This window comes from Drosophila ananassae, chromosome XL (genome assembly GCF_017639315.1).
Source record: "Drosophila ananassae strain 14024-0371.13 chromosome XL, ASM1763931v2, whole genome shotgun sequence".
Classification (NCBI taxonomy): Eukaryota; Metazoa; Arthropoda; class Insecta; order Diptera; family Drosophilidae; genus Drosophila; species Drosophila ananassae.
The window spans coordinates 9,683,612-9,706,972 of record NC_057931.1 but is presented as its reverse complement, the minus strand read 5'-3'; the positions used below and the strand labels follow the sequence as shown (position 1 = coordinate 9,706,972).

At 40.3% G+C, this 23,361-nt stretch overlaps 2 protein-coding genes across 6 annotated transcripts in view; one reads left to right on the top strand and one right to left on the bottom strand.

The window, feature by feature from the left end:
• LOC6504684 (chaoptin) overlaps nucleotides 1–23,361 on the top strand; it is a 153,437-nt gene that overhangs the window by 104,312 nt on the left and 25,764 nt on the right. For both annotated transcript variants that reach the window (XM_032453219.2, XM_044717119.1), the window contains one exon: nucleotides 5,923–5,950. The gene's annotated coding sequence lies outside the window, so the exon portion shown is untranslated. The remainder of the gene's footprint in view (nucleotides 1–5,922; nucleotides 5,951–23,361) is intronic.
• On the bottom strand, nucleotides 171–23,361 carry LOC6504827 (protein folded gastrulation). Of its 4 annotated transcripts, none has more exons than XM_032453220.2 (4): nucleotides 23,251–23,361; nucleotides 22,055–22,060; nucleotides 14,443–14,613; nucleotides 171–3,041 (listed from the first exon to the last, which is right to left on the bottom strand). In XM_032453220.2, exon 4 carries the CDS (start codon nucleotides 2,981–2,983, stop codon nucleotides 836–838), a length of 2,148 nt encoding a protein of 715 aa, XP_032309111.1. In that variant the 5' UTR covers nucleotides 2,984–3,041; nucleotides 14,443–14,613; nucleotides 22,055–22,060; nucleotides 23,251–23,361; the 3' UTR covers nucleotides 171–835. The 4 variants fall into 4 exon arrangements, with proteins under 4 accessions (XP_032309111.1, XP_032309112.1, XP_044573055.1 ...); XM_032453221.2 differs by having other exon boundaries at nucleotides 23,257–23,360; XM_044717120.1 differs by lacking the exon at nucleotides 23,251–23,361 and having other exon boundaries at nucleotides 22,055–22,114.

Here is a 23,361-nt window from a genome sequence, read left to right as displayed (position 1 = left end):
CCTATATACATGCACATTACACTAGTTTTTTTATAATTTTCTCGATTTTTTCAGGACAATGGGTTAGTATAAATATTTAAGCTTAGTTCCTACGATACACACGCGTTTTAAAAAATGCTCCGATTTCAATGGCTTTGCACTAGAGAGTATAATATGTACACAGAGACAGCTACAACAATATAGTATATCTTTACTTTACACACCGATACATACAATATATAGTTTTTTAATAGTAGTATTAATTGTATAATTATGTAGAATAAAAAAAAAATATTAGAAACCTGGAAGGGTGATACATTCAAGTCCTACATCCTAACACTCACTTAGGGCTACGGTTCTATTATTATATAATCACAATTAAATATTGCTAAGGCAACGGCAGCAACAAAGCCAGCAGCATAAAACTATCCTTTAAATTAATGTATTAATATTAATAAAAAAAAATAATAATTGAAAAAAAAAATCAAACTAAAATTAAATCAACAACTTAAAAGAAAAACTGAAGCACTCATCAAAGAGAAAATTGTGATTAGAAATCTAAAAATGAAAAGTTGTTGCTCAAAATACTATTTACAATCAGGACATGGCTTCGGCACTATTTAACACTCAATTCGAAACATTAAAAAGGCGGTAGAACATTAAAAAATAAATAATAACTCTGACACGAGATGGTACGACTGTGAACGGACTTCAACACTAAATTGAAATCGACAGCAAGTGTTTGTGTTTTGGGAGGCTCCTGCTCCAGTTGCTCTGGAAAAGAGCAAGGAGCAGGGCTACTTAGGTGTTGTTGCTGCTGCTGCTGCTGCTGCTGGGATGTTGCTGCTGCAACAGATCAGCGTAGTCCTTCGGAGGACCTGTCGCTGCCACGAAATGTGCTGAAGAGTCTCAACAGTAAGGAGCGATCCTCGCCATTCTCATCGACCTGGCGATCCAAACGCCAGCCGATGTTCGGCAGCCACCAGAAGGGGGTATAGCCATCGCTCATGTTGCTGTTGCTTTTGCTGTTGCTGTTGCTTGTTAGTGTTGCTTTAGTTGCTGTTGCTGTTTCTGGTGATGGGTCTACTCTAATTATTTTACTATTCCTATTGCTAGGATTACTAATACTTAAAGTTGTTGGGGCTGCTTGTGATGTTGTAGTTTCTGGTAATGCTGTCTCCGTAGTTGTAGATGTTGCAGTTGCAGTTGATGTTGCAGTTGATGTTGCTGTTGCAGTTGATGTTGCTAGTTCTGGCATCACCTTTGACCAGGCCTGAGAGCTAGATGACTCTGTTGTTGCCTCCGATGTTGCTGTCCGCATCTGCAACTTCATCTTGTTCTTCACCAGCTCATTGATGAGCTTCAGCTCCTGCTCGACATTAATTTCACTTGTCGTCTTATGGCCCTCCTCCTCCTCCCCAATTGTGTTTGTCATTAGATTGTCGCTCTCCTCAAGCAGTTGGCTCCGATTTCTGATGCTATTACTGCTGCTAGATGACTCGGTTGCTTGTGATGTTGCTTGTGATGTTGCTGATGTTGTACTGCTGCCAGCAGCAACATCTTCGAAGTGCTGATAATGAAACCGGTCACTAGTCGAGCTGGTATAGGCATCACTACTGGCTCTGGCAGTTGTTGTTGTCACCTGAACCGGTTGCACTTTCGATTTTATCAAGACGAGACCATTTTTACCTTCATCTAAGTCTGGAACAAGCGACTCCAACGTCGTTGCTCTTTCTGTTTCTGTTTCTGTTTCAGGATCCATTGTTGTGGGCGTCAGGGAGCTCTCCACAATATCTGTTGTCTCATCGTCGTCTGTGGCGATTGTTGTCCCAGCATCCTCTTCCTCCGGCACTGGCACTATATCGGTGGTAGTTGTCTCCTCCTCGCCCTCCTCCGAGGAGCCCTCGATCTCCAGGTCTTCGTCGCTGGTGGTTGTGATGGCGGTGTTCTTCACCTCCAGAACGGCGCTCAACGGCGGCGACACCCGGCGATGGCTGAACGGGGGCTGGAGCACCTCGATGCTGCCCTCGTAGGCCGGCACAAACGCGTCGTCCTTGAGCAGCTGGGCCAGATCCGCCTCCGCCTCCATATTCGGTTTACGATTTCCATTCGTTTTCGCATCCGGCTCGCCTCCGTCGGTCAAAGAACCTGTCACCAACTGCACCGCCGATCCATCCGCCGGCAAAACAATGGCCTCCACATTGCCAATGTCACTGCGACTAGTGGTGGTGGTGGTGGTGGTGCTAGTGGTAGTAGTGGTGGTGCTGCTGGGCAGTGTGAGTGTTGCCGTGGTGGCCAAAGCATTGCTGGAGGAGGCCTGTAGGTCGCCGTTGGCAATGCGATTCCCATCATCCATCCCATAGCCCGGAGGCGGAGGACTCGATGACGATTCCGGAGCTGTTGTGTTTGTCGCATTTGTGTTTGTCGCGACTGGCGGGGGAATGGCTCCCAGCAGTGCTCCCAGCTCAGTGTCGGGTTCACCCGTTCCCGTGGGGAATTTCTTCTCGAAAATGTTAAACTTCAGCGGGGCATCCTCGCTGGGCAGCGCCTGATCCTGGCCAGATGGCTGGACTGGACCGATGGCCGGCAATGGAATGCCACCAATATCGAACACTATTTCGTCACTGTCCTCCGGCTCATCCCCATAATCGTAGTCGGCGATGGGGGCCGGCGGGGGCTTGCCGTTGGCGGTCTCGGCCAGGATCAGCTCCTGGACAATCAGCTGGTTGGGATTGATGTTGCTCTGGGGGATGCAGAGCTCGTTGTAGAGGGTGTGGTGGGGCGGGCAGTGGCGGAAGGGCAGCGTGAATATCGACTTGGCCGTGACCTTCTTCTCCTTCTCGAGGGTCTGCTGTTCGGGTCCCAGGTTCACCCAGTCCTTCCACACCATCCGCTGGATGTCCTCCACGGGCCGCGATGTGATGGGCAGGGCATCGGTGGTCAGGGAGAGGGAGGCTATGACCGTCAGTCCCAGAACCGTTAAGAGGCAGCTCGGCAATGCCATTGTTCCGGAGTTGGCTCTAATCTTTGCTCTGATTTCGGGGGGCTGCTCCTGGTGGTGGCTGGAAAGAGTCGGAGCGGGAGATGTCTATCAGAATAGAGAAAGTATAAACAAGGGGGACTATTAAACGGTTAAGTGGAGGGTTTGGCTTGAGGGCGAATCTTAGATGCTCTTTAGGGGGTTTTCGACTACAAATTAAGGTCAGTTATAAGGGGTTTCTTGATTAAATTTTAAAATTAAATAAATAGTAAGAATAGGAATCAAGAGGAGGGACTAGGCGGTCAGCAGGACAGGCTCTATAGGCTTTTAGAAGTTTGTACTTCAAAGCTTCTAGCGGACAGATGGACAGTATCTTTAAGAACAGAATGTATCTAATATCTTGAACCTCTCTAAGAACTATCTGATGGACTCTTTCTTAGAGTATCAGACCCGAGCTGGGCCACCCAATGCGCTTTTGGCTTTTTTTTTTTTGTTCGTATTTGTGCAGCAGCAGCAGCAGCTGTTCTTCTGTCCGCTTGTCCGCCTGTCCGCTTGTCCGTTTGTCCGCTTCTCCCTCCGTTACTGGCCCTACTGTCTCCCCCCTCCCCCCCCTTTGAATAACAACAAATAAATACCGGTTCTGGGCCACGTTAACAATATTAATGCTGGCCAGTGACAGTGGGGCAAGTGGTATCTCTCTCTTCTCAAATCCATCCCTCAAGATGCTATCTGTCAGATACTCGGCATCCACTGTGCTGGTGGAAGGGGGGAAGGGGGATTCTTTTAATGGTTATATCAGGCAGACTGCGAGATATATCTGTGTTATATCTGTGTATCGTACATCAGTCATCGGTGTTGTCATAATCAGCGGCAACTGAAGGCAACAACTTGTTGCTAGTGTTGCTCTGGATGTTGCAGTTGTTGCTGCTGCTGCTGTTGCTGCTGTTGCTGCTGCTGTTGCTGTTGCTGCTGCTGTTGCACTTAAGCGTAGCAAGCACACATATGGAAATATATCGAGGGAACAGACTGACAGACAGACACGCACAAGTGTTTATTTATACGGAGTAGGAGGAGGAGGAGTAGGAGGAGGTGGGCATATAAATGAGTGTGTTTAAACACACAACACTACACTACACTCCACACACCACACACTACACACAACAATATATAGAAAGAGGCATAAATATATATATAAACATATATAGGTTATCGGCGTGGTTCTTGGAATTTATGAGTTCAAGTGTGTGGCATCGCGACCGCGACTTTTTCTAACTGTTGCACTCAAGTTTATGGCCCATTGTTGTTGCTTCTGTTTTTGGTTCTATATCTTATTGTTTTGTTGTTGTTTTTATTGTTGTTGGTGGCATTATTACTTGTTAATAGCCACGAAAAGTGCGTGTGTCTCTCTGGGTCGCGTATCGGTCGTAAAAACTGTCCACAGAGCGATGTAACTCATTCCCTTGGGTTTTCTTTTCTTTTTTCTTTATTTTTATTTTTTTGTCTGTTGTGGAGTGCCCCCCCTTGAAACCCTCAATCTGAATGTCAAGTACCTACTATATATATACCGTATAGCCCTCGTATCTGGTCTGGCCGATAAGGTTAATGTCATAACGGTAAGGGGTATTATATAAAGCAATGACTTTGACACCCGCAGCTACCGAGGAAGTGCCCTACATTTCAATATTTCTTTTTATATATATATTTTTATTTATTTTATAACTGTAGGAACTACCTATCATATCCCTCCCAAAAGAGAGCCTTCTAATTCCAATTAATTAACTAATTTAGCATATTACTCCATTAATTAAATAAACTGTCATTGTTCTGTCATTTTGCAACACTCTATTTGTGTTTATTAATAGCCTGGTCCCTCTAAAAATTATTTATTCATGTGGAAATGCCCGGCAAAAGCCAGAAAATCAGTCTGTTTGGAATGCACTTTCCCCAGATTATCCCATCACTCGCCAGCCGCCCACTAATGCGACGCTCCATTTCCCCTTTTTCCGATTTCCTAATCTATATTTATGAAGCAGGGACACAGGACACTATCCATAGGACACAGGACACTGGACACATAGATCCACCCGAAAAAAAACAACCTAAAACCCAAAACACCAAACAGCAATAGGAATTGCCATTCCCCCGTTTCCTGGCATTTTTGGCGGACATGTGATGACCGCTGTTTCAGGCTGTCATCAGGAAGGGCAGGACTAGGGAGGACTAGTGTGGTCAGAGGACATCTCAGCTGTATCAGTTCATCTGTCCGTCAGTTTGGCGGACACCAAATTGAAATCAACTTCACACGTCGCAAATTTTTAATTAAAAATCAGCAACTGATGTCGATTTGGGGTGAAAGGCGAAAAAAAAAAAAAAGATAGAAAATAGGAGAAGGCCTGGGCTATCCATCTATCTATCTATCTATCTTTCTATCTATCTATCTATCTGTCTATTTTTTTGGTTTGTGGATTCGGACAACATTTGATGCCTTTAACGCGGAAAAAAAAGAGGGTATGAGGTCTGAGGACAGTGGCATTTCTACAGATACGGATCTGACTCTGAATCCGAATGGGACTACGGACTACGGACTACGGACTACGAATGTTTGTACATAATTCCGCAAACACACATTGACATCTTGCTAATACAAAACAGCAACACGTAGTCATCGCTCAGATCCTGTATCCTGTATCCTGTATCCTCTATCCTGTGATGTGTTTGGATGTTGGGATGTCTGAGTGCCTGGGATGGGGGCTGTTGGATTCGTGCTCGCACGTATTCAATTCGATTCAATGATTCAATACCAATTCCTATATGTTCCTTTATGTCCTGTCTGCCAGTCTGCCAGTCTGCCATATCCCCAAACCAACAAACACGCACTTTTATCCTTTATCCTTTCAGCTTTTAAAATATATACATATATTTTTTAAATTAATCATTTCTCTCTCTTATTTTTTTGTTTGCAGAAATCTCTGGCTTGGAGTGACTTTCAAGGTGAGTTCTAGCTCAGAAAATAGTATCTGTATCTGTATCTGTATCTGTGGTGGCCCACGCACGTGTTAACTAGTTTGGCCAGCCAGTGACAAGAAGTTGGCTTTGCCGCCAAAAACTGTTGCACGTTCCCTCCAACTGTAAACAAGTTGCCCCCAAAGCCAAAGGCCCTGACTGCCACACTGACTTGCACTTGCATGAGATCATATAGTCTGTGGCTTTCTTTATCGGCCAAATGGCATCAGAAATCTGCATTCTCTGACATCATCTCGGCTGGGAAAATAATTGCCGCACATTCCACAATCTCGGACAGTCAATGGCGTTTGTTTCCAATCGCAAATTGAACCGAGTAACCTCTCCTCCGATAGACCACCAGCTCCTACCTCCTACCTCCTACCTCCTAGCTCCTATTTAGATCTCCTACAGAATCAGAATCATCATCTCCTATCTGCTGGGGCACTTCACACGCCAATTTAGAAACAAGTTTATGGGCTTTTCGTTCTCCCTCCGCCGTATGGTAGATGGCTGGAGGAGAGATCATAAACTATTCAGATGCTAAATTGATTTCCAAACAAACCGAAATGCGTGTGAAAATCGGGCGTGAGAAACGCAATTAGTTTTCAATTACACGAAGCTCTAGAGGCTCTCAACCAAAGGGTTGCGATCAGTTCACAGTTGCAAAATAACCAACAGCTGGATGTGATCTGCAAAGTGCACTTTTTCATTCAAAGAATTGGAAAATCAGAAAATCGGAAAATCAGAAAAATCTGAACAAAAAAATCAACAATCAATAGACGAAATGAAAGGCTGAAAAAGTGTTTATGACTTGGTCGTGTGGTTCATGTTGTTCTTATTTTGTTTTTTTTTTTTTTTTTTGGCTTGGATTGGAGGTGTGGGTTGGTGTTTGCTGCGGACAGGCTGCGGACTCGCGGACAGAGACGGACAGGCGGACAGACGGACAAAATGCGCACGCAGACGCGTGCCGAATTCATAAAAACGCACCGCATTCGCACTCTGGCACTCTGGCACTCCGGCACTCGATTCGATTTACATTCGGTGGCACTTAGGCAGAAGCACGGCACAGAAACCCCCAGAACCCGAAGCCAGGCACGAAACTTGAGCTTCAAAGCCCCCCAAAATACACCAAAAGAAAAATAAATCAAATAAATAAAAAATTAATCAAAAAGAGTCCAACTCCAAGTGCAGTCTCCCTAAGAGTTTGAATCATTTTGGTTAGGAATCCCCAGAAATATTTCCAAATTATGCATTTGTGACTTAACATTCTTGGAGGGATTGGTCTGGTTATCCCATATAATCTTGCCCCTTCCGGTGGCACTCCCCCCCCAGCCCCCTTTAAGGGCATTAGCATAAGTAGCGATTAGAGGATGGGGGAATCTAATTTGTTGCCCTCTCCGGCTAAGTCTGATATATGAATTGGCTGCTGCCGGGGGCTTAACATATTTATTTTTGTGACGCACGGATCTGTGAGATAGTCGGGACAGTCTACAGTCGGTGTATATCCAAAGATATTTTTCCAATTTCCAATTTAAATCCTGATTTATATTCCGCACCTCTCTACTAGATATCTCCGATTTTTCAGTTCACTTCACGATGATGCACTTTCATTCACAACACATATTGATATTGCACTTGTAACAAAAAAAAAAAAATATATAAGAACTATTTTTATAAGTAATATATTTAGTTTTTGTTAGATTTGGGTTGAGGTATCTTTGAGGTATTGTATCTGTGTGGCATGGAAGCGACTTGAATGGGCGAAGATCTCAATACAGACTGAGCGGAAAATATACGAAAAATTCGTATCAACTGGCTGGTAGACAAATCGCCGAGAAACCAAAACCAAAACCAAAACATTGCCACAAGAGAGAGATACAAAGATATAAAGATACTGAGATACAGGGCAGGAGAGAGACGGCGAGATACAAATGCAGAAGATAAACTTACGCAATATCCAAAGAGCCAAGAACCAGCACAGCCGCCAGGCAGTCGGTCTAGTTTTCTGGAAAAGTGTCTCTGTATCTCAGTATCTCAACAGAGTATCTTGTGGTGTGTGTGTCTGCTATGTATCTGCAAGATACTCTCTCACAATTTGGCGCTAAATCTTTTGCCACACTTGTTTGTTTTGATCCTGGAGGAGGAGAGAGTCCGAGGAGGAGCGTGGCCAGGTAGCAGCTGCATCTTAAGCCTGAAACTGCAACTGCAACTGCATCTGTTTCTGTTTCTGTTTCTGTTTCTACCTGCCGCGATCAGCCTTGAGGCTCGTGTATCTGATGGATACAATGGTTACAGTTACGAATAAGAGGGCCAAACAGAGAGGGGACTATTGCGTAAAAAAGAAAAAAGAGTAGGCGATAAGAAGCTGTGAGATACAGTATCTCTTTCTTTGATTTCTGATAACAGTTCAAGGACTTTCCAGAGTCTTCCCTTGAAAGCATGGCTCAATGACTGAATTGTTTTTTCACTTAACTGATAATCAAATGAATTAAAATTATATACAAGTTAGTGGTTACTAGTTTCTAGTATATATTATTAGCTTATGGCAACTATTAATAGAGATACTAGTCATACTAGAGGCTATAAAAGATTTTTTAGATATCTCACTTCCCTCTTGGATATCTAAACTATCTAACTATCTAAACTTTGAATAAAAGTAATACTATCTATAGAGTCTTGATCCCAACCTAGGTCAATGAGCTCTCCCCTCGCAACTCTGGGTAACTTTGGGGAATTCTTCTCCAATCTCGATCGAAAGCCACAAAATCGCTCCGATTTCGAAGCTTTCGCTTTGGCACTATCACAGAAAAGTACAAATAAGAAACGAAAAGAAAATAATGGATAAAAAACAGCGGCAAAAAGAGCCAACCACTCACTGTTTGCAATTCAATTAACGCCGTCAATGTCGACATCACATCACAGTCCGAGTCCGAGTCCGAGTCTCCTCGACAGAAAATAAAATAAAATAAAAAAAAAATACAAACCGATGAGCTACAATTACAAGATCATCGGATCGACCAAGAAACCCAGCGACAGTATTTGATTTTTTGCCGTATCTCTAAGATTCGTTGTCGCCAGTCAGACTACTGTCTGTATCTGTATCTGTATGTCTTGGGTCGCGACGGATGGTTTATCAAAAAAAAAAAAAGCCATGCATTACTAACTGAGCCACTGACAACCATTGTCTGGCCAAATTCTATGGATACACTAAGCAAACTCAAAGATACAGAACCCAAAACACACACAAATCACAGCACAAATAAATGCAGCAAACAGAAGCGGCAACAAGTGCCTGTGAAACAAACATTACACTGCAAAGAAAATGGTGCTGGTTGGGGATATGATAGTATAGTTTAGGATGGGTTGGAATGGGATTGGATGAGAGATACCTATATGGATAGTACCAACGAATTGTAAAAACAAACGAGTTGGAACGCCTGCTAGCCGCATCTAATTGCATGGCTCAAAGATACAGATACTGTAGCTCCATAGCTCTATATATGTATATATATAGCTCTATAGCCCTCTAGTCTCTATAAAGATATGCTGATACAGATAAGCACCGATAGGGTTCGGTGGAGACAAAAACCAAAAGCCAACTGAAAACCCAAAAACGTGGCTAAGGTCGGGCTGCCATTGACATTGCAAGGCAGTGCGGTGTTGCAACAACCACTGGGCACAATGGGCTTCCTTGTTGTGCACACCCCCCACCCCCCAGTGTTGAACTCTCAATGGCTAGCCCCCCAGACCCACTCCGAGTGGTATGACGAATCCCCCCAATACCAGACCAATTAGTACTTTCAATAATCGTTTAAAACCCAAAACATTACGCATTTAGTTTTTATTTTTTATGTTTTTTTTTTTTATTTGGCAAAACTATTATATTTTCTTTCCATTTCTGTTATTATTTTTTTTTTGGGTATTTTTGGGAGGTGTGGTCGCTCTGCAGACTTAGCCTCCAAATTAGAAACCATATCTATAAAAGTCAGGGACATACTCCGAACAAGACTGTAGCTTTATGAACCAATTAAAAATTTACATAAACTTATAATGGTTATCTGGTATCTGATACTTGATCATGATCACTTGTCGAGTCTCTATTTTTTTTTTGTAAATTCTTGGCTTTCTGAAAAGAGTCTCTCATAGGGAAGAGTCTCATAGTCTCATAATAACCCTTTCGAATTGAAATGGCCTCGAAGGGGCATTAAGAAATGAGTTCCATTCCGGATAGATAATGGATATTGTCGGGAGGGGGATATTATATATAGAAATGGGGTTTTGAACCCGCCGCAATTGCCATAATCAATGGACAAATGCCAAATCCGAATGAAAATTAAATTCAATTCCAGTTTCATGTCTCGCTTGCATTTTTTATTCATTTTTTTTCATTTTTTTATGTAACCCCAATGAGGCAAACTCATACGATAGTTCGTGATAGCCACCAACCCACCCACACATCTACTCCCTTGGTATAAAAAATACAAAATATAAATACAAACAATTGTTTATTATTTATTTGCGTTGTTGATTTGTATTTCATTTCGCGTACTAAACATTTGGGCCGACCCCACCCGACCCGACCCACCGACCGATCCATTCAAGGCCAATACCTTTATTTGTGCCATATTTCATTTCATTGTTTAATTTCTGTTGATTTTTTCCCTTATTTATTTATTTTTTTTTCGCCTTTTCGCCACTTGTGGGCGTCGTAGTCATGTAAACATAGAAAAATTGCCAAATTAACTGGCCTGGCCATGTGAGCCGAATCGGAAAACAGATTTGGAAACAGACTGTGTTTTTATTTCCAAATTGCGCACTTAATTGTGAGAAAGTGGGCTGTTTCGAGGAGGGGCTTTATCAGAAATATATATTTTTAATAAGGAATTAGGATTTTTTAAAGGAAAAACTCACTTGTCCGCTTGTCCGTCTGTCCGTTGGGAGTGTTGTCCTTTGGGACTCTGTCTGTTGGTATTTTTTTTTAAGGATTATCTGTTTATCCATTTATCCGTAGGACCACCCATCTAGGACTATCTGGGACTTAAAAGATTATATCTTCAATAGATTCTTGTCCGGGTGTCCGTTTGTCCGTCTGTCCGTCTGTCCGTTAAGACTTTTCTTCACTTGTCCTTCTGTCTGTTAGTAACTTATATAGTTATTATACTTAATTGTCTATTTATCTATGATATAGGATTATATTATTAAGATTATTATTATTTGGGATTATAGATCCCTCTAGAGTAGCTCCATGTCCGTGTGTCCGTCTGTCCGTTAGTTACTCATATAGTTGTTATAGAGTTTAAAGAGTTAGAGATAAATATCTATGAAATATAAATATCTATGATATAAGATTATAGATGCCTCTAGAATAGAAATAGTCAAGACTAACCAGACTTAAACAGCTTTATGACCTAAAGTCCCCCCCTAAAACCATATTAGAGCCAGCTTATAAGCCAAGATCTTTCACTAACTTGTCTCTGGAAACCGCAGAAACCCCAAAGAGTCCTTTTAGTTTTAGTCCTTCCTGCAGGACCTTTTTCAATCAATTACCAAAACCTGTGTGATTCCCCGCCACTTCTTTTGTTTGTGTTTTTTTGGCCAAAGCCCTCTGTTTTGTTCTGTTTTGTGTTTTTGGGTTTTCAGCTTTCAGTTTTCAGTTTTCAGTTTGCTATTTTCTGTTTTCTGTTTTCTGTTTTGTGGGCTGCAGTTTTGCGGCTTATGCAACGCATTTTCAAATGAATTGTTCGGCAAATCAATTTGCATATTGCGCGGCGCATTTGCGGTAACAACAACCAACAGCCGCACTGTGGAGGCAGAACATTAATAGCCTGCCCCCCCTCCCAAGAGGTCATCATGCCACATGCCGCATGCCACGCCCCCACCCACCATAGACTGACGGCAATTTACAAAAATATTTTTGTGTTCACACTCAATTAATGCCAATTGACTGCAAAATTGCCAACACCTTTGACACACGGACTGGGAATGGAAATGTGAAAACAATCTCACACTGTTTTTAGTATCTGTATCTGTATCTGTATCTATATATCTGTATCTGTATCTCTATATCTATATCCGTGACAATGGCCCAAGCCAATTTGCCATCATCTAGTTGCTGTTTTTTTTTTTTGAGTCAGTTGAGAGTCAGAAGAGGTCGCCAAAATGCAAAGTAAATCAATAAATAAATAAATTGCCACATGCAACATTCATGAGACAATCCTCAAAATAAACAAAACAAGAGCCAGCAACCTCCGAATTATTGACATTTTAAAAGCAATTGAACTTTTCGCATAAATTCTGGAGGATGGTAGTAGCTCCAGTAGCTTAGATCTTCGGAGAGCCACTGATACCTCTTGTCATGACACATTTTTTTGAGATATTAGCCCCCAATTAGTCGGCATAGTGACATAGTTAGATTATAAAATCGTGTTAAGTAATTGTCTTGAAGTCTCATACACTGAAAACCAAAATAATCATCACTTTCTCTGAAATGTGCAGCTCTTGCACTCTTTTCAGGGGCAGGGACAGATGATATATGCTCTATATATTCTCCATATATGCGATATATATATATATATATTATATAGAAAAAAATCGCATAAAGAGTGTGACAAGAGGGCGCTTGTTTTGTGCTGTCCACTGTATGTACTTTGTGTTTTTATTCACTTTATATTTTATTCATTGTACGAGTATTTCGGTGCATGGCCAGTTATCTCAGCTGGCGGCTGTTCGTCAGCTGTTATCGCTTCCGGGTCCGAGTCCCAGAGGCGTTGGGAAAACCACAAAAAAAAAGGGGTATCAGGGGGAGCTATACTGCCACTTGTTTCTTATATAAATTCTGTGCCAATCGACTTGGTGATATTATTCATTCAGCCCTGGTAAGTGCAATTCCCATGGAAATTACCTAAAATTTTGGGTTTTTTCGAGGGGGTTTCGCACTCTAAGAGGGGGTATTGTTCGTTTTTTGGAGTGACTTGTGGGGGGGGACTTGGTAGAGTTCATAAGGAGGTTATACTTTTCATAAAGATATGGTTTTTGAAGCGGGAGATCCTTGTCCGCTGGTCCGACTGTCCTTTTAGGCAACTGTCCGCTTGTCCGCCTGTCCGTTGGTGACTGTTTAAGACTCTGCAGAGGATAGTCCCTCTAACTATACAGATTCTATAAAATAATATTCCTAAATCCATAGATCCCTGTCCATCTGTCCTTCTAGGCTCTTGCCCGCTTGTCCGCCTGTCCGCTTGTCCGCCTGTCCGTTAGTCATTATTTTAGACTCTCAAGTTCTGAGATCTTTCAGGACTAGCTATAGAGGTTCCACAAAGTTATAGTAGAGGTATAGTAGTAATAGATCCCTGTGAGTTTCCCCAACTGTCCGCTTGTCCGCCTGTCCGCTAGTCCTCTACTCCCTCTACATAAAAGGGTATCTACCCCAGATACTCCACCTCGACCAGCTCAATTTATAATTTTTTTCGCACTCGTTCGGCCTGGTTAACCCCGTTAAGCAGCCGGCCTGACTTTTTGCCACTTTCAGCTTTAAATTCATTGTGTGTTTCTGCACCCGCAGTTCGATTTTGTTTGTGTGTTTTAATTAAAATTATGTCAACGCAATTGAAATGTTATTGAACCAGAGCGGAGAGTGCTTGCCAAATCGGCATCGAGTTCATTAATTTCGGATTTTGTAACTTTTATTCAACGGCAACAAGAGTGCCATATATTTATGCACATGCACATCGAACTCCTACCAAGTTCCCATAATTTATGGCCATTTCTGATAAAGAAACGCACTCGGCACTGCACTCACTTTTGGCAAAAAAATGCCAACAAAAATTCTCAACCAAAAGCAATTAAGAATTTCAGTTGCAGTCGATGATCCAACCTTTAAAAATCACTCATTAAATTGTACAAAAAAATGTGTTTCATCCACTTTCAAATTCATTCATTATTTTTTTTTTGTTTTGTTTGTTATTTTTTACTGGGGAAAATAAATTAAAATAAAGTACTTGTGATAAAGTATACCTGTACAAAAATTGTGAATGCAATCTCAGCGAAAAAAAGAAGCACATTACAGTGCGAACAGAACTCGGGCAATAAGCAAACGTAAACAGTTGTGTTTAATCAACTAAAATAGAGTGGAAATATTATATATATGGATATGGGAATAATAAAAAAAAAAATAGCTAGGGTAGCTAGACTTGTCAACGCCCCCGCGAAATTCTTTGCCCTTTTGTGCGATTTATGGCCTGAAATTTATCAGAAAGAGAAATATTTTACAAAAATTACAGGCTAGTAGACTAATAGATACTCTTCTTAAAAAATATACTCTTAAAAGAAAAAATCTATCCTTGAAATAGATGAGATTTTGTAGCAAAAACTCCTTCTTTTCTTTATTAGATTTTTAAATAAATTTTTCCAAACTGTTCCAAATGAAAATGAGTACCCCCCTTAAGAGAATTAATATATAGTTGGTTATAAAAAGCAATGCTCACCCCAAATCAGGCCATATAAAGGGCAAATGATATATGAAAGAGGTTGCCAGGCAGTCCTGGCCAGTATCAGTTCAGCAAAAAACAGAGGTCCTCCTGTATAGTCCTGTGGATATTTTTTCAAACAGGATGTTGCTGGAGCCACCGGATGGATTTTGGAGCGGTCGGATAAATCTGCAATTGAATGAGAAACTAAATTAAAAAAGGGCTTTTTTAAGGGAGTCCAACTTAAAGATTTTAATCATCTGCCTCTTAAATTCTATTTTAATTTATTTATTTAACTAAACCTCATCCTTACTCCCCACTTCACTGGTATCTGCCCTAGATTTCTTTTATTTTTTCGGAATCCTTGTTACAAATCCAGTTATTTGTTGAATTTGACAGTTTAATTCTACGCCTCGGTGAACGAATCGAACCCCAATCAGAAGCCCTCCTCCTCCATCCCTGGCATGTGTCTATTTCAATCGAATGGAAGATACAAAAACACAACAGATGGATACATCAGATGTATCTGATGGATACTGATAGATAGATAGGATACTGTTGCTGATTTGAGAATCAAACAGCTATGACATTTCGATTTCCGAGGGCAGTTCGAAGTGCTTCTTTTAAATATTAGATTGAGATGTATCTGTATCTTGAGAGTAGCTGTATCTATTAGGGCGTATCTGGGAGAAAACTTGTCCAGCCACTCGACCAATAAAATAAAAATAAAAATCAAAATGCCAAAAACAAGTTTAAATGTCAAAATGTAATAATTTTTTGCTGCAATATTGCAAGTTGGTGGGGAGGCGCCGCCGCGAAAGCTACAAAAATCAAATTAGCGCCTCGGCTGTTGCAATCGACAGCAGTAGGGGGGGACTCCACTCTCTCACTCTCGCCTCTTCTTATTAATAATTTTTTTAACAGCCAAGATTATGCAAAAAAAATAAAAAAATGCTTAAATTAAATGCGAAATAAAACGGGGAACAACTGATGATCATTATAAGTCTGTCAAGGGAGGGCTGGTGGAGGGGCGGAGACAATAAAATTAAGATGACGACAGCCTAAAAAAAGGGGGGGTGATTTATTCATAGTTTTTTTATATTTTTTTTTTAGAATCGAAATAATCAATTAATTCTACGATTCGTTCTAGTTGGTGGTTGGAGGAACTTGCTTTTTGGATATTTTTAGTATTTAATAATTTAAGCACTTAATTAATATTTAAAGTAAGAAAAAACAGTTAGAGTGGCACCTTGACAGAACCCATGGGTCTTGAACTTTTCCATTTGTTTTTTTAAATATATGGAAAAAAAAAATAAAAAATAAAAAAAAATGCAAGACAAGAACCGCGACCAAGACACGATTAAAGCTCAATTAATTTTTCTGACAAAGTCTGACAATGAAGGGGAGGCCTCTCATCTCAAAGTCTGTCAATAGCTATATATTAAACAAAAAAATAATAAAAAATATTAAAAAAATTTATAAAAAATCTAAAAGAAAAAAAAAAAACAAACAAAAAACAAGCTGCAATCTAGTCATTACTCAAGAGTCTAAAGTTCTGATACTTCTGATTTATTTTAATTATATTTTTTTGTCAGAATTATTATTTAATATTATTTCTTTTTATTTATTTTTATTTTTAATCTAAAAAATAAATAAATAATAAACAAAAAACAATCTGCAATCTATTTATGACTCTAAGAAGAGTCTAAACTTTCTCTTTTGATTTCTTTTGTTTATATTTTTTCTAGAATTGTTATTTAATATTATTTCTCTCAGTGTTGTGTAGGCAGGCTCTCAGTTCACTGGAGTTCAATGTTCTCGGAATAATAATCCATATTTTCCATAATCTTTGTAAGATTTTCCTTTTTTTTATTGTCTTCTCTCTCACAGAGATCTTGAATCTAAATTTTTATTTAATTTTTTTTATTTTTCTATTAGATTTTAATAAAATATAAACAATATTCCCTGATCTGGGACTTCTTAACTCTCCAATTCTCCCTTCTCCACTCTCCCTATTCTCCACTCTCCCTGGTAGAGTCATTCAACTTTCTATGTCCCAGCGGGCTTATCATTGTTTCTTTCCTGCCGCATGTTGCTGACTGCTAGCTGCCGACTGCTAGCTGCTTGCAACATGTTGCTGCCATTAGCCGCCCAGTCGTCGCATTGATTTATCTGGCATCTCACGTTCGGTTCTCTGGCCAGCCCGGCCAGGGCTTGGTCGTGATCTGCTCCCTGGAGTGATCTGCTCCCCCCCTTGCACCCACCACTGACAGAAAAAATGTATCTCTCCAAGATGTATCTCTTCTCTATAGATGGCCATAGATTTTTTTCTCTCACTGTATAACTACATCAGCAACATGTCAGCATTCGTGGTCACACGACCCCTTCCCTTTCCCCCTCTTAGAAGCTTGCCCCACTGCTTGCTCTTCTTCTTCTTCTTGTTGTTGTTGTTGTTGTTGTTGTTCTGTTGAGGGCGCCATCAGTTCATGGGAATCCGCTCCAGAAGATGCCACACACAGTAAACACGAAGCTGCAACAGCAACAGCAACAGCAACAACTGTTGCAGCTGCAGCAAACTTTGGCCCCGCGATTGCATTCTCTTTGCATTGTGTGGCATTGGCGTGGGTGGCTAGCCAAGAGGGGGGGGTGGAGGGTGGCCTTCTGGGGTGCTGGTGGCAATTTGCTTGCTTGCAATTCGGTGTCGCAACCGTATTAAATACATTTCTCACATGATTCTGTGGCATGCAAGGCAAGTGGATGGCTGGCTGCTGTTGCAAGTGTTGTTGTGTTGCATGTTGCATGTTGCATTGTTCATCTCTGATTGTCTGTCAGTTAGTCGGTCATGTGGCCAAGTAATTGATCATGCAACTGCAACATAACCTCAAACTGACAACAACAACAATAATAATAATAATAATAATAATAAAAAGAAAGTGCTTAACTCTCAAATAACAACATGTTCATACATGATTCCTTTCATGTTCCGACATGCTTGAACATGTCTGCTTTTGTTATTTTTACCGTTATTTTTGTTATTTTTCAAAAATAACATTTTCTGATAAAATATTTTCAAAAAAGCTCTGCCACTCATTGGCTTATGTTGTTTGTTTTGTTGTGGCAAGAGCAGGAGTGGCAGTAGGGGCAGAAGGAGGAGTGGCAACAACATCCCTTGCAACAGAAACATAAACAAGAAAAGTGCCACAAAACATGCGAATAAAAATTTGCAAAAAAAAAAAACGAGGACATGAATTTTTATGATTGTGGGGGTGAGAGTACATACATATGTGTGGCAAGTGTGTGTGTGTTGCAAGTGTGTGTGTGTGGCATGAAAAATGCCAAAAAGCCAAACGAGAATTGTCAACCAAAACATTGGCGGCAGCCACCGCAAACAGCTGTAACGCAGCACACAGTGGCAACTAGCAACTGGCAACTAGCAACCTGCAACACGAGACCTGCAATACTTGCAACACCCAAACACCTCTGACAGTAACAACAACGATATCTGCAACATAGAGAGTTTTCTCGCAAAAACATGCGTTTTCAGTTTTCAGTTTTTTTTTTTTTCATGCTTTGCATGCCACTGGGAGGCATGCCTCGCCCCGCCCACTTCATAACATTCGTTGCCAAAAACATAGTGGGGGTAGGGTCGGGGTAGGGGGAGAGGTGTTAGGAACCTGCCACACAACGATAGCTTTGTGAAAACATATGCTTTCACACTCTCGCCATGCCGGGGAACATAAAAAGAGGAGAAATGTGAAAAGGCGTGGGGGGGGCTAAGGGGCCTAGAGGGGGCGTGGCGTGGCATGCCACTAACTGCGAAAACTACACACAAAATAGTCAAATAGGCAGAGTTTTGGAGAGAAACTGAAAAGGCTAAAAGGAACTAAGTAGATCCTTTTATATTTAAGACATTTTCTAATATTAAAAATAAAAAATAAATATAAATATTAATGAAATATATTTTTTAATCAAAAGATTAATTATTATCCTCCCCCCCCCCCCCCCCCCTCTTCATTTCTAACCTCATTTTAAATAAAAAATAACTTTAACCCTTTTGTCGCCTGTCCAATGGCATTGCCATTCAATGACATCCTCCGGGGGGGGGGGGTGGTGGGTGGTGGGGTGGTCGTGCTGCAGGACCTACAGGACCCTGGCTGCCTGCACTTGCCACACGCATTTTAACGCAAACAGGAAAATTAAGTGCTTGTCACATTTGCGGTCGACAGCGTTTAATTTTGTGTCTATTTTTATGAAACAGCCACCTCGTGGCAAGTGGCCGGGGGGCGGTGGGCGGTGGGCGGTGAGGCGTGTCATCATACAAGCTGAATAATTAAATCATTTAACCAAAAAAAAAATAAAATAAAAAAAAAAAATAAACTAGAAGCTAGTAAGCCAGTTAAGAGGGGGAGAGGGCTAAAATGGAAGTGAAAACGGAATACGGAATGTGTAATAAAGTGCAATAAAAAGGAATTGTAACCGGAAGTAGCAGCGACGCGACGCATTCAGTCAGAACGAAGGCAGAGGCAGAGGCAGAGAAGAACAGGAAGAAAGGGCTTAAAGGTAAGAAGAAGAAGAGATACTCTACCCCAAAAAAAAAAAAGATAAAAAAAGATAAAATAATCTATAAGATATAGTCCACTGATTCCAGTGATACTTAGTGTTATAATAGACCCCCTAGAAATAAAGCTTCGAGCCAAGTTAGAACTCTTAACCTCCAAAAACAAGATCCACAGCTAAGAAAAAGCAAAAATCACTCTTAAGTGTGACCAAAGTCATAAAAAATACAAAAATACACTCGCTCAGAGAGCGGAAGCGGGAGGCGGATCAGAGTCGTAAAGAAAGACGTGTAATGGAAATTACGATTCTCCACCAACAACAACAACTAATAGAGGCAACAACAACAAATTATTGTTGTAATTTTAAGGGGGGGGAGCACACTGCACCTGCAACAGCTATATAGTTGCTACAATTTCCAGCAAAAAAAAAAGGAGGAAAGGCCATTAGAAGTTGCCACCAAAACTGTTTACGGTTTCCGTTCCAAAAAAAAAATACAAAAAATTAGAAAAAGAAATAGAAAAAGAAAGAGAAAGATAAGAAGAAGAGCTTATAAAATATTCATAAATTTTTTTGGAAGAAATTTCTTATCAGTATCTTTGAGATATCATGGGTCCTATAGGGGGGGATACAATTTTAAATTTATTTCCAGATTATCCAAGACATTAATTATCATTTTTATGATAAGCTTCTTTGTTTTTATGAATTAATTTTTTTTAGCAAATTTATTAACTAATTTAATTTTAAATTTATTGTTTTATTTTTTAGCCTTTATTTGTTTTTATTTTTTATTTTTCAATCAAAACTCCCGACCAGAGCCGGTAACCACAAAGGCGTAACAAGTGCTGCCACAATCAGAAAGGTCTCTTTTCTGATCTCTGGGGGATACCTGCCACTGCCACTGCCTCTGCCACTGTCCCTTCCCCTTCTCTACCCCTGCCCCTTTTCAATTAAACCCCCCCTCCTCCACTCCACCGCCCCTCCAAAAAAAAAAGAGAGGCACCTGTTCGTCGACACTTTGACGCTTCGCTGATTTTTTTGAGGCGAGTGCGTGCTACGCTTTTCGCTTTTGACTCGCCGATGAGTCAGCGGTACGTCCCAGACCCCCCTCCCCCCTCGCCAGCTCCCCTGCCCCTGCTTCTGCCCCCCTTTCAGGTTACGCCCCTGTTGCCTTATATTCATCCGCCTTCATGGTTAAATAACCATGCGGGCCAGAAAGAGATGGAGCGTCCCAAAGTGGGGGGTGGAGGGGTTGGAGGCAACGCTACGCTGCACCTGAGAATATAGGGGTACAAGGGGAGGGGGGGAGTGGGTAGTGGGGGATAGGACGTGTGGCAAGTAGCGGGCGGCAGGTGGATGCCTCCATCTAACGGCGAATGAGTGCCTTATTAGCAAGTGCCACCTGAGAGGGCTTCAAAAAATGAATAAATGAAAGATTAAATATTGAAGGGGATTACTATCAAGAGTATTACTAAATTAGGGTTATAATAGGGGTTAGGATAGGGTTAAGATATAGTTAAGATAGTTCAGATACAAAAATATATCAAGAGGAGAGTCTGAAGGGGTCTAGGGGTCTGGGTTCCAGAGGTCTACCAAGACAACTCTCTTTACTCCGATACCCTGATCCTGATCATCATAATATCTGATCCAAAACCCAACCCCAAACCCTCTTCCCAATATCCCACCCATCCTCCCCCACTAATCACTACAATTTCCGCCACTTTTCCCGCCCATTAGTTTCTGATTTCTTTCCAAACTCTTTGTGGTTCTGAGAAGAACTATTCCGAGACCTATTCCGTGATCTATATAATGCCATGGCGATCTGGCGATCGGGCGAAAAAATTCCACAGCAAACAGTCAGAGAGACCACTTGGAGGTCGTACTATATATTGGTTTTGGATTCAAATTTGCTTTTTGTTATTCAGATACTTTGTTGTGGGACTTTTGGGCTTTGGGGCCTCAGGCACGTACCGCCCAGGGCCTCCCCAGATGAAATAGTGATGCTGCCCCAAAACACTGAACAAAATTAGGAGACTCTCTCCTAAATGGCAACTTCAATTGGAGATTATTATTTAATTTGTGTGCCAGAACCGTGACTGGTTTTTAAATATAAACTGAGGGAAATTAGGGGGTAACTATGAGACATAATGTATATATTATTTAGAGAGTTTCTATTAGTTTCTAGTAGTTTCTCTGAGTACTCAGTCACCCTTACCTCTGGGCCAGTTAAATGCAATTAACTTTTTAAACTTTCATGCGGGGTTTTCGTTTTTTTTTTCCACAAATTTTTCCACTATTTCCCCCCCTTTTTTTTTGGTTTTTAGAATTGGTTATGGTTTTTGGATTTGATTTGTGTGGCCAGCGGAAGTGATCACTTGGCCATGCGGCACTGATAGGGCCCCATTTGGGGAAGTGACATCACTAGAATGGTCACTAGTACGATTCCCCCCAAAAGTCATGTGACTTGGCCGCCTAATCGTGATATTTTTCTAGTTTCGCAAAATTCCAGTTTCCAGTTTCCACAACTGATAAGAGTGGGAGTGGGAGAGTTCAATGGACCAAAAGATTACCCAAAAATGAGGGTTAAGAGCATCTTCTATGAGGGCGGGTTCTTAACTATCCCATAACTATCTTGTATGTCTATTTTTGAAAATTTCCCACACTCTCCTGGCTCTCCTGGCAGTCAGAAGGTCAACATCGGGCGTGATTCGGGAAAGTCCCCGAGTCACTTAAGGACTGCCAGGGATATTTTTGTGTCTACAGGAAGTACTGACCCCTACGACCCTACGACCTGGAAAGGTAAACCCTCAAAACCCTGAAATGAAACCCAAGAAACTCGTATTATTTCTGGCTTTTGGGACCAAAAAAATTTCGCTGAAATTTTGATTTTGATTTTTTTTTCGTGATTTCAATTGAATTTGCATTAAAAACGTGTTTCCACCTCAACATACGACAGAAAAACAAACAAAAAAAAAAATGATTAAAAAACGGGGAAATTATAAAACACACACTTAATGGTATTAAAATAAAAATACAACAATAAAAACAACAAAATACAAAATTATAATCCACTTACTTTTTTCTGTTTTATATCCAAAAAGCAACAAAAACAACAAGACCACAACAAAAACGAGAAAAAAAACGAAAAGAAGATCTTCAAGATTCACAAAAAAAAATGAAATAAAAAGTTGCGCGTTTTTTTTAGGTTTTTTTTATTTATTTTTTATCTTTCACTGGTTTTGATTTTTTTTTTACGATTTTTTTTTGGGTTAATACGAAGTTATTGTAAAAAAAAAAATAAATTAGCATACAAATAAATATTAAACACAAATTTGGTTCGTTTTGGTTTTTATTTTTTTTTCTTTTTTGTTCGCAGACACTTGTTCTTTTGTGATTTAATTTTTTATAGTTTTTTAGTTGTCTAAATTTTATTTAATTGCTTAAAGTTTTCCTTTCGCCGATTGCCTTTCATTTTTTATTGTTTTTTAAGTCATTATGACACTCGGTTTTATTTTTATTTTTTATAAGCACCTTAGAGCACTGTTTTTATTTTTAATTCACAAAAATAATTATGTTTTTAATTCACGCACTCCACAAAAAAAACAAGTAGTTTGTAGTTCGAAAATCTGTTGGAAAAAAACAACAAAAAATTAATTAATAAAAAAGAAACAACACTTTCCGCTTTGACGAAAAAAAATATATATACTTATATATAGACTATATATAGTAGTAGTCTATATATATATATATATTCTTGAAGATTATAAATTATCAGGCGCCTGCCACTTACAACAACAACAACAATAACAACAATCAAGTTTCACAATTTTTTTTCAGATTTATTTTTTGCTTTTTGTTTCCTTTCTCAGATTGGAATATTTATAATCTCGCTTTTTGTTTTGTTCCCCTTTCGATCCGAACCAAAATCGGGTCAAAGTTAGAAACCAAAACTAGATAAGGCCATTCAAAAATTATAATAAATTAAGGAATTATTACTATTATTTTATGGAAATAATTGAAATATTTTAGAGACACGTTCTGACCGATTGCACATGTTTTTAATTTTTATTTTTTATATTTTACTTATTTTTATTGTTTGTTTTTTTTTTTGCAATAATTAGAAATTGCTGTTGTTATTGTTATTGTTTTTATTTTTATTTATTTATTTTTTTTTTTTTGGTGTAGTTCTTTTTGGCAAGTTTTTGGAAAGGGGGGGCGGGAGGCCTAGTAGATGGGCGAGAGAGATGGCGCGGAGGAGAGCAGCGCACACACCGTTACCGTTCACGTTCACAGTTGTTTTTGCAGTGTAGACTCTTAACAGCGCGGCCGCGACAGCTCACATTGACTTCCCAACGCGTTCCACCATTCAGGTTCCACAGTCCA